The 10,584-nt window shown below is 48.7% G+C and overlaps 1 protein-coding gene across 1 annotated transcript; it reads left to right on the top strand.

Moving 5' to 3' along the window:
• Positions 1 to 751: 751 nt before the first annotated feature.
• LOC145957222 (uncharacterized) lies at positions 752 to 1,723 on the top strand. The gene is made up of 2 exons (XM_083073442.1): positions 752 to 1,201; positions 1,376 to 1,723. The coding sequence occupies exons 1-2, from the start codon at positions 752 to 754 to the stop codon at positions 1,721 to 1,723; spliced, it is 798 nt and encodes a 265-aa protein (XP_082929568.1).
• The last annotated feature ends 8,861 nt before the right edge of the window (positions 1,724 to 10,584 follow it).

Below are 10,584 nucleotides of genomic sequence, written 5' to 3'. Positions count from 1 at the left end.
TTTCCAAAATTTGTAGATTATGTTATGCTATAACTACTGTACTATCCGGATAACTAAGCCGAGTTCAAGCTCGGCAGCACAGCACGGATTGACATCGGACATACGCTGCGTGACATCGGTCGTGACAAGGCCCACTATCTAAATAAATTATAACCGATCTTAGGCCCAAGGCCCAACAAAACCCTAATTCATACTAAGGTACGTGCATTACTTATACGAGACCCATATATCCGCAAACACTAACTTTAGCATCGTAGTTTCTTTTGCAAGTACCACCCCCACTTGAAATAGCAATCGTACCCAGCGAAGGAGGCTCACCAATCTTGCCCAGCAGATCATCCCTACGACCGATCTCCGGTAAGAACATTTGGTGCCCACCGTGGGGCTAATCAAGACAGCTCTTATCGGCCAAAGCTTATGGTTTTTCCTCGAAGCCATAGTAGACGAGCAATGGATGACTTAGATTGCACAACAAGAATGGACAGTGAAGCAGTACTGAGAAGACTGATCAAATAGGTCAACCAAATGAAGCAGCAACATATTGCCGACCTAGACAACATTCGTGCCCAGCACGAAACCGACCTAGCGGCGCTGCGTGCTAAGAATGAGCGCATTCGCGCCTAGCTTCCCCGCCGCCCTTCTGATCAGCCCCCTCAACCGAGTAATCAGAACGAGGAAGAAGGGCACTCAGTCCCAGCCACCGACCGCACCTAAGGCACCTACCCATAGGTCCACTGCGCATCGGTCACACATGCCGACGGCGAGGTCAAACCATGAAGTTAGCAATGCGCCTGCCCAAGCCCCAGGGCATAGGGCAAGCATCCGCCGCCACTCCTTTGTTGACGGCATCATGGAGACACCCCTTCCTTTCGGATGGAAGCCTCTCAACGTCGACTGTTATGATGACACTGCTGACCCGGACGAGCACATTGATCTATACGTTACACAGGCAAACCTATACACTAATGAGGATGCTATTCTGTGTAGGGTTTTTCCGACCTCACTCAAAGGGGAAGCACTCGCCTGGTATACCCAACTGCCGGCGGGATCAATTGACAACTTCAACACTCTGGTGAGACGATTTACGACACAATATGCAACGAGTCGACCTTACCACGTTACATCAGCCGCCTTGGCTAGTCTTAGACAAGGCGACGACAAACCACTAAGGACGTTCATGGAGCGCTTTGCCAGCATCTCGGTGAAAATTTGATACTTGAATCCCGAGGTCTCCCTGCATGCCATGCTCATGGCACTCAAGTCGGGACCATTCGTCGACAGCCTGTGTCAGCGACCTCATCTTGATATGGACGAACTCCGTGTCCGAGCTGCAGGCTACATCCAGATAGAGGAGCACTCTGCTTTTCGTGACTAGGTTCGCGGAAAATCACAGGCAAAGTGGGACCACGGTCACAAAGACAAGGTTAAGGTCACCAATGACAGCCAGTTCAAGAAAGCTGTCAGGGCAAGCAAAGGGGGGAGATACGACTTCTACACCCCCCTGAATGCACCCCAAGTCCACATCCTAGAGGAGGCCAGCAACAGCGCGGACAAATCCAAGCAATATCGGTACCATAGAAACTATGGTCATACAACCGAGGAATGCCGCACACTCAGAGATCGCATAGAGGAACTCGTCCAGGGGGGACACCTCAGACAATACATCCAACGGCAACAGGGTCATAGAGGAGGCTACAACGGACAAGGACGAGGCAGAGGTTGAGGTTCAGGAACTCGCACGGACCAACTCTCTGGTTCTCAGCAAAACGCTGGCAGCGCGGTGTAGGCCGAGGTAAGTCAGGAAATAGGGTCAGCTCCCTTGCGGGGAGTCATCAACACAATTACAGGTGGTTTCGCAGGGGGAGGCTCTAGCAGCTCAGCGCGAAAAAGACACTTGCGCAGCATCAACAATGTTCACTCCGCTACCTTGGCCCCACACCACAGCGCACCACCAATCACCTTCACCGACGATGACTATACTGGCGTCTATCCAAACTAGGATGATCCAATGGTCATCGCCGTGGAGATCGCCAATTGGGAGGTCCACAAGACGCTGATTGACCAAGGAATCTCGGTTGACGTCCTATACTGGCTGACGTTCCTCAGGTTAGACATCCCTCACTCCCTTATCCAACCTCACACAGAACCCCTAGTCAGTTTTGCAGGAGAGCAAGTTCACACTCGGGGGTACGTGGACCTGCTGACAACCTTCAGAACCTCCCCTGACTCAAGGAGGATCATGGTCCGGTATCTCCTCGTCGAAGCCAACACATCCTACAATATAATCATCGAAAGGCCGATGTTGAACCAACTCGGAGCAGTGGTGTCTACCCTTCACCTCACGATGAAATTCCCAGGGAGTGGTGGCAAGATCATCTCTGTCAGGGCGAACCAGAAGACAACTCGGTAGTGCTACGCCGAGAGCTTGAAAGTGTCACCATCCGAAGAGCGCCACAAAAGTGACCCTCCTACAGTAGCTCACATCACCCAGGTTGACATCATTGACCTGGACCCGAGGTCGGAATCTCATGACGAACGACCGAGCCCCATTGACGAGCTTAACGACCTTCAAGTCGGCAAACTCCTCGGACAATGTACAAAGATAAGCAGACAGCTAAACCCGGAGTTACGGCAGCAACTTGAAGCCGAAATCTCCAAGAATGCCGACCTTTTTGCATGGTCAAGCGCCGATATGCTAGGTATAGACGCTAACTTCATCTGTCACAGGTTGGCAATCCACAAGGAGGCAAAACCAGTGGCTCAGAGAAAGCGGAAGGTCAGTGGTGAGAGACGAGAAGCCATCATCACCGAGACACAAAAGCTACTGAACGCAGGCTTCATCCGCGAAGTCAGATACACCACGTGGTTGGCAAACATGGTACTGGTGAAAAAGAGCTCGGGGAAGTGGCGTATGTGTGTCGACTACACCGACCTGAACAAAGCATGCCCCAAGGACTCGTACCCCTTACCGAGCATCGACAGGCTGGTCGATGGAGCATCCGGGTACGTCCTCCTCAGCTTTCTAGACGCTTACTCCGGGTATAACCAGATCATGATATACCCACCGGACGAGGTGCACACGTCGTTCATCACTGACCACGCCGATTTTTGCTACCGAGTGATGCCATTCAGTCTAAAAAATGTAAGAGCCACCTACCAACGACTGATGGATAAAGTTTTCCACCAACAGATTGGGTAGAACATGGAGGTCTATGTTGACGACATGGTGGTCAAAACCACTTCCGTCGAAGGTCACGCTGCCGACCTGGCTGAGGTGTTCAATTAGATCAGAAAACACAACATGCGCCTCAACCTAGAGAAGTGTGTCTTCGGCGTCCAGGGAGGCAAATTCCTTGGTTTCATGATCACCAGCAGCGGCATTGAAGCCAACCCAGAGAAATGCAAAGCTATTATCCAAATGCAGAGCCTTCAGACTGTGAAAGATGCCCAGCGCCTGGCAGGAAGGTTGGTTTCTCTTGCACGTTTTATCCCCAGGTTGGCAGAGAAAGCAGGGTCCATCTTCACCTTGCTGTGAAAGTTGAAGAACTTCAAGTGGACGGACCAGTGCGAAGAGGCTTTCAAAAGCTTCAAAGTCTTCCTCACGACTCCACCAGTCCTCCAGAGGCCGGATCACTGTGCCGACCTCCTCCTCTAACTAGTCGTGGCAGAAGGCGCAATCAGCGCAGTCATAGTACAAGAGCACCAGAAGGTGCAAACGCCGATCTACTTCATCAGCCGAGTCCTCCAAGACATGGAAAAATGGTATCAGATGATTGAGAAGCTTGTACTAGCACTTGTCACCGCAGCTCGGCGCCTCCGACCTTATTTTAAAAGTCACCAGGTGGTCGTCAAAATCGACTACCCGATCAAACAAATCCTGAGAAAGCCGGAGCTCACCGGACGGATGATATCATGGTCAGTAGAGTTGTCCGAGTTTGGCATCAAATATGAAAGTCGCGGCCCCCTGAAAGCTCAATGCCTAGCAGATTTTGTGGTCGAACTAACTCCAACCTCGGCCGACGAACAACAGGTATGGACTTTACATGTTGATGGGTCCTTCAATTCTAAGGGTGGTGGTGCAGGTATTATCTTGGAAGGGCCGAACAAGGTCACCTTGGAGCAATCTCTCAAGTTTGGCTTCAAAGTGACCAGCAACCAAGAAAAATACGAAGCGCTTCTCACAGGGCTAAGGCTGGCTCACGACCTCGGAGCGCGGAGAGTATGTTGCAACAGCGACTCAAAGCTCATGGTGGAGCAGCTCAGCGGGGCATACCAGACTAAGGATACCCTACTGTAGAGGTACTTCCATGTAGCCTCCCAACAGATCTCCTCCTTCAAAGAGTTCACAATCCACCATGTGCCCCGCAAAAAAAACGCAAGAGCCGACCTCCTGTCCAAGCTTGCCAGCACGAAGCGCCCCGGGCAACATCGAACCATCATACAGGAAATGTTGAACTCGCCTAGCCTAGACGACAAGGTTTTCAACACCAGTGACAGTGCAAACTAGGGGTGGATGGCAGGGATTTGGAACTACTTAAAGGCAGGGACTTTACCTGAAGATAAAGAGGAAGCTCGGAAGGTGAGGACACGATCGGCTAAGTTTGTCATCATTGGAGACGAATTGTTCAAGCGTGGCATCTCCACTCCCCTTTTGAAATGCCTAGCTGAATCCCAGGCCACCTATGTCGTCGAGGAGATCCATCGACGGATATGCGGCATGCATTCTGGAGCACGCTCGATGGCGACTAGAGTACTCTGAGCTGGGTATTACTGGCCCACATTGAAGTCAGATTGCAAAGCCTATGTACAAAAATGCAAGGAGTGCCAGCAATTCGGCAATGCACATCGGCAACCACTCGAAGCCCTCCACCAGATGATGTCATCATGGCCTTTTGCCCAGTGGGGAATGGACATCCTCGGGCCATTCCCCCCCGCTAAAGGTCAACTCAAATTCCTCCTGGTGACAATCGACTACTTCACCAAGTGGATCGAGGCATGCCCACTCGCCAAGATCACCGCCGAGAACGTACAAAAATTTACCTGGAAGAGCATCATATGCAGGTTTGGCATTCCACATTCTCTGGTCACCGACAATAGCAGGCAGTTCATTCCGTAGAGTTTCGAAGACTTCCTCCGTGAACTCAGAGTCCAACACCTCCCGACCATAGTGGAGCACCCACAAACCAATGGCCAAGCCGAAGCTGCAAACAAGGTGATACTCCGAGAGCTCAAGAAGCAGCTAGGAAGCGCCAAAGGACAATGGGTCGACGAGCTCCCCAGCATCCTCTAGGCGTACCATTGTACCCCCCAGTCAGCAACGCAGGAAACGCCTTACAGGCTAACCTATGGAGCCGATGCTATGATCCCAGTGGAGGTCGGTGAGACGTCTCATCGACGTCGTGTTTTCAACAGTGAGAAAAACGCTCAAGAGACAGCAGTCAACCTCGACCTGATTGACGAGCTCAGAGAAGAGGCTCGGATCCATGAAGAAGCTTGTAAGCTCCGAGCCTCAAGAAGGTACAACACGCAAGTCCGACCTCGCTCCTTCAGAGTTGGCGACTTGGTGTGGCGATTATTAGGAGACGCCCGCAGAGATTCGTCAGAAAGGAAGCTTGCGCCTAACTGGGATGGCCCATTCCGAGTCACAGAAAGCTTAGAAAATGGGGCATACCGACTAGAAGAGCTCAGCGGCAAAGCCATCCTGAGAACTTGGAATGCCACGCATCTCAAGTCCTACTTCAGTTGAAATTGTATGAATGAGTTGTGCACTCTTTTCCCGACTCAGTCTTTTGTCCCAAGAAATAGAAAAATGGGTTTTGGCTGAGAGGATTTTTAACGAGGCACACCCATGACATTAATAAAATGACTCATTCCATTCATGACTTCTTAATTTTACCCTGTTTTATTATAAAATGCATTATCTTAAGTCGATGTCGAGTTCGAACCTTGATACGAATAGTTTTATCTCAAGCCGAGGTTGAGTCTGAACCTTGATACGAAATCTCAATCTGAGGTCAAGTTTGAACCTCGGTACACATTATTTTATTTTACGCTGAGGTTGAATTCGAACCTTAAGAACAAAATCTTAACCCGAGGTCGAGTTCGAACCTCGGTACGCATTATTTTATCTTACGCTAAGGACGAATTCGAACCTTAGGCACAAAATCTTAACACAAGGTCGAGTTCGAACCTTGTGGCGAATTATCTTATCTTAAGTTGAGGTCGAGTTCGAACCTCGGTACGAAATCTTAAGCCAAGGTCGAATTCGAACCCTAGTACAAATCATTTTACGCTAAGCCAAATTTGAGCACCAAAGCGCAAAATACAGAGAAAATTCAAAACAAATTCGGAGCATGTTTTCAAATCACAAAAACGGGCAAAAACTAAGCCTAAAACATGAGCGCAAAACCAAAGGACAAAATAGAACCATCAAGAGCGCAAGATGAAAAACTCAAGAAAATAATATATACACAACAAGTTTGTAGGTTCAAAACATGAATCAAAAAAAGAAAATGAGCAAAATAAGCTAAATTATTACAAAAACCAGCCTAGGCAGAGGCATTCTCACTCGAGCTATCCAGGAGGTCGTCTTGCTTCACCAGCCGCCCGAAGCGCACCTCTTTCTCCACATGCATAGCAAAGAGGTCGACTCCGGGTGCAAGCAACCTTGCTTGACGAGCTTCCTTGAGGAAGCCTTTCTTATGTTTGAACAGAACAGCTCGCTCAGTCTCGAAGAGCCTCCTCTCCAGCCCCGCCTTAGCATCGACCATCTTATCAAGGTCCGCCTTCAGAGCTGCGACCTCCTCTTCCTTGCCACTAAGAAGCACCTCGTCACAGAGACGCCTCTCAGCAGCTTGCCCCAATTCGGCCTTCAACGCCGAGACCTCATCTTCAAGGGAACGCACTCTACCCCAAGAGAAAGTGGAGAGCTCCTGAAGCTCGCCAACCTGAGCAGCATAGACTTCGTTGGCCCTCAAGGTGATCTCCAAAGACTTCTGGACCCTTGCGAGATCTCTCCTTGTAGCTTGAAGCTCTGCCTTGTTCTGCCTCTTGGCCTCGCCTAGAGCGGCCCCCAACGCCCGATTCTCCTCCTCCTAAGGCTGGACTCGACTCTTCGCTTTTTCGAGGTCCCCCTGCTGCTTTAACCACCGGTGCTTCCAATGGTCCACAATATCCATCGCCCTCTGCATGAAGACCTCAACAGAGTCAAGGCCCTCCACTGGTCTGACCTTCTCGATCATCGCCTGATCAGTCGAGCGTAGCAAACCCCTTGGGTAGAAGGTCTCCGCGGTCACCCCCGAACTCCACAGTGAGTCCACATCCGATGATGCGCTCACGTGATCCAACCTCGTCAAAGGGAGACCCTTGTCAAAGCGTTGAGCGATGTATTTACCCTTGGGGGCCTCCTTCAACGGACGAGATAGCGGTGCCGTGGCTGCAGGGGTTGGCGTTGGGACCTCAGAGCTCGGCCCCTCTCCATGGACCTTGGTGGGAGTCAGGGCAGAGGTCGCCTGCATGGCAGTGGGGGCGTTCAGCCCTGGCATTTCCGAGCTCGCTTCCACTCAGACCTCAACGGCAGTTTCCTTAGGCTCCGCCTACAAAAACAAAAAAATTCCCTAAGGTATAAAGCAAGAAAACCACACAATGTGGAAGAAAGATAGTAAGCAACAAAAAATATACACACCTGCGCCTCATGGGAAACCTCCTCCACGGCAGCTCGGGACGATCCCTCAGGAGGAGGGCTTCTTGTCAGGTCGACAAGGTCAGCATCAGCGACCTTGGAGGTCACCTCTTCAGCATCTCGAGGGGTAGAGGTCCCCCTGACCTCCTTCTCCCCCCTCTTCCTTTTCCTGCGAGTCTCCAAGGGGGCGACCTCCTCCTTTAGAGGCTCGAGGACCTCAATCTCGGCCACATTGTAGCGAGACTTCAACTTGCGCCACTTACTCTTTCCCATTATGCCTGCAAGCGCAAAAACCAAATACATCAGTAAAAGAAAAAAGAAAATTTTACAAACCCTGACAACTAAAAATGACGAGGTACTCACTCTCTAGATCCCTCTCCTTGTACGCCGAGTTAGCAAGCGACAAGACGAGCTTGCAATCCAAGGGACGCGGAATCGCTTCTAGGTCTTTTATGGCACCAGTAACCGAGGTCGTTAATTGAAGGTTGGCCGACCCATTGAACTTGACCGGATCCTACTGCCAATAGAGTGGGAGCCTCGGCAACCTGCCGAAGTGGAACACCTCGTCTTTCAGCGGGTCAACCTCCGTGGGCAGAACCCGAAAGAACTCCTGCTTGAAATTTTTGTAGGACTGGGAGTAAAGAGAAAATAACCCCCCAGCCTTACTCCCGTTCAGGGAAACCCAACCGAAGGGACGCTCACCCAGCTTAAGCTGATAGAAATGAAGGAAAACAGGCAGAGACAACCCTATCCCTAGGGTCGAGCACAGGACTTGAAAAGCCCTCAAAAAACCCCAGCTATTGGGGTGAAGTTGCCAAGAAGGAGCCACATTAACAAAGTTCAAAAAATTGCATTCAAACTGCAAGAAGGGAAGGCACACGCCCAAATCCCTAAAGAAACATTGGTACACATAGAAAAAGGGGGGATTAGAGGTACCCCCCATATATACACGCTCACCGGGCTGACAAGGTTCAAGCCGGATGAGCTTAGAGATGGATGACTGGCAGATCCTGTGGGATTTCCATATCGCATTGATCTCCAACAACAACTTAAGGACGCTCTGGAACTCTCCGACGTCACCCCTGACCCACTCGTCGCCAAAGATGACGGGGAAAGGCTCCCTAGGGTGGTTCCCACCCTTTTTCTTTTCGGCGGCGGCCCTCTCGACGACCACCGCCTTGTCGCGCGCCTTGCCTTTTCCCTTGGCCGGCGCGGACGGAGCGGCACCATTGTTACCAACCATTGAGGACAAGAAAGATTTGAAAAAAGGAGAGAGACGAAGAAGGCTGGTAGGGAGGAAGGGCGAAAAGAGAAGACAGGAAAAATGAAGTACCTGGTACTCCTTTGGAAATGACCTTAACAACGACTGGATTGCCGGAAACGACGACGACAAAGGCAAACAGAGTCGATGAAAGGTGGAGGGAAAAGTTTGGCGTGCACGAGAAGCCAAGGAAGAAAGAGGAACGAAAGAGTAAAGTGAAAGGGGAAAGGGCGCGAGAGAGAGAAAAGGAGTCTCCAAAAATTCAAACGGACGTGACACGTGGAGAGATGGGGGACAGGACTGACGACACATTAATGGGGCCCCATTATGATGAAGCATGACCATCATTACATAACTGTCACCCCCCATTAACACAACGCCCGCGCATTTTGGAACACAAAGTGACGGTTATGACACATGGCATCATGACAAACGGGCGTACGCGAAGAGTCACGACCCCTGGTCGAGCTTGGTATTAACTCCTCGACCCATGGTCTTCGGAGCTCGGGGGGCTAGTGTACTATCTTGATAACTAAGTCGAGCTCAAGCTTGACAACACAGCGCGGATTGACATCGGACATACGTCATGTGACATCGGCCGAGACAAGGCCCACTATCTAAATAGATTATAATTGATCTCAGGCCCAAGGCCCAGCAAAACCCTAATTCATACTAAGGTACATGCATTACTTATACGAGACCCATACATCCGCAAACACTAACTTTAGCATCAGAGTCTCTTTTGCAGGTACCACCCCCACTTGGAATAGCAATCGTACCCAACGAAGAAGGCTCACCAATCTTGCCCAGTAGATCGTCCCTACGACCGATCTCTGATAAGAACAACTACCACTATATATAAAAAAAACTATGTCGTTAACTGAATAAAAATTCTAATTTCAAAATAATTGTACTTCCCATTTCCTATTTAACTTCCTTGATAAAATTGCATGTAGAAATGCACATAATGAATATGTTTGCATATAAAATAAAAGAGTTTTTGAAAATTTTTATTGAAATATAATATATATATATATATATGCAAAGAATCTCTCTAAACCTCTTCTAAGTTTATAAAATTATAATAGACTCAATTATCTCTTTTTCCTTTTTTCTTGGTATCAATAAAATGCAATATATTTTGTGATTTTATTTGTTTCTAGTGTGATAGAGTTGTAACCTTGTAAGTTCGCTAACCTTGATTTGTTGGTCTCTTTAGTGATATAAATCCATATCTTGCAAGTTATTGGCCTATTTAGGGATAACCCAGACACCTATTGAAGGCCTTAATAAAATATAGGCTTTTAAACAAAGTAATAAACTAAATATTGAATTTAATTATATAAATTATAAAGACTAAATTAAACCTAAAAAAAAAAAAAAAAAAACTATAACAAGCTAACAGACTATCCTAGGAACACTAGATTATAAAATAAAATAAAAGTTAGGGAAGGCCTAACGAGCGTACCCTACTTTAATCCCTGTAATGCCACATGTGAAATACTTGTTTAATTATTTTTCTATATAGCTAATGTGCAATAGTTTTTTATTTTTCAATTTCTAATTTTACTAATTAAGTTATGGAATTACACTCAATTAATCTTTCTATAAACACAATGATGTATACATGTCAAACATTTAG

This window comes from Cajanus cajan, chromosome 4, assembly GCF_000230855.2.
Source record: "Cajanus cajan strain Asha chromosome 4, NIPB_CcT2T_4, whole genome shotgun sequence".
Lineage (NCBI taxonomy): Eukaryota > Viridiplantae > Streptophyta > Magnoliopsida > Fabales > Fabaceae > Cajanus > Cajanus cajan.
The sequence above is the reverse complement of the archived record's forward strand: the minus strand, read 5'-3'. Positions and strand labels throughout refer to the sequence as shown.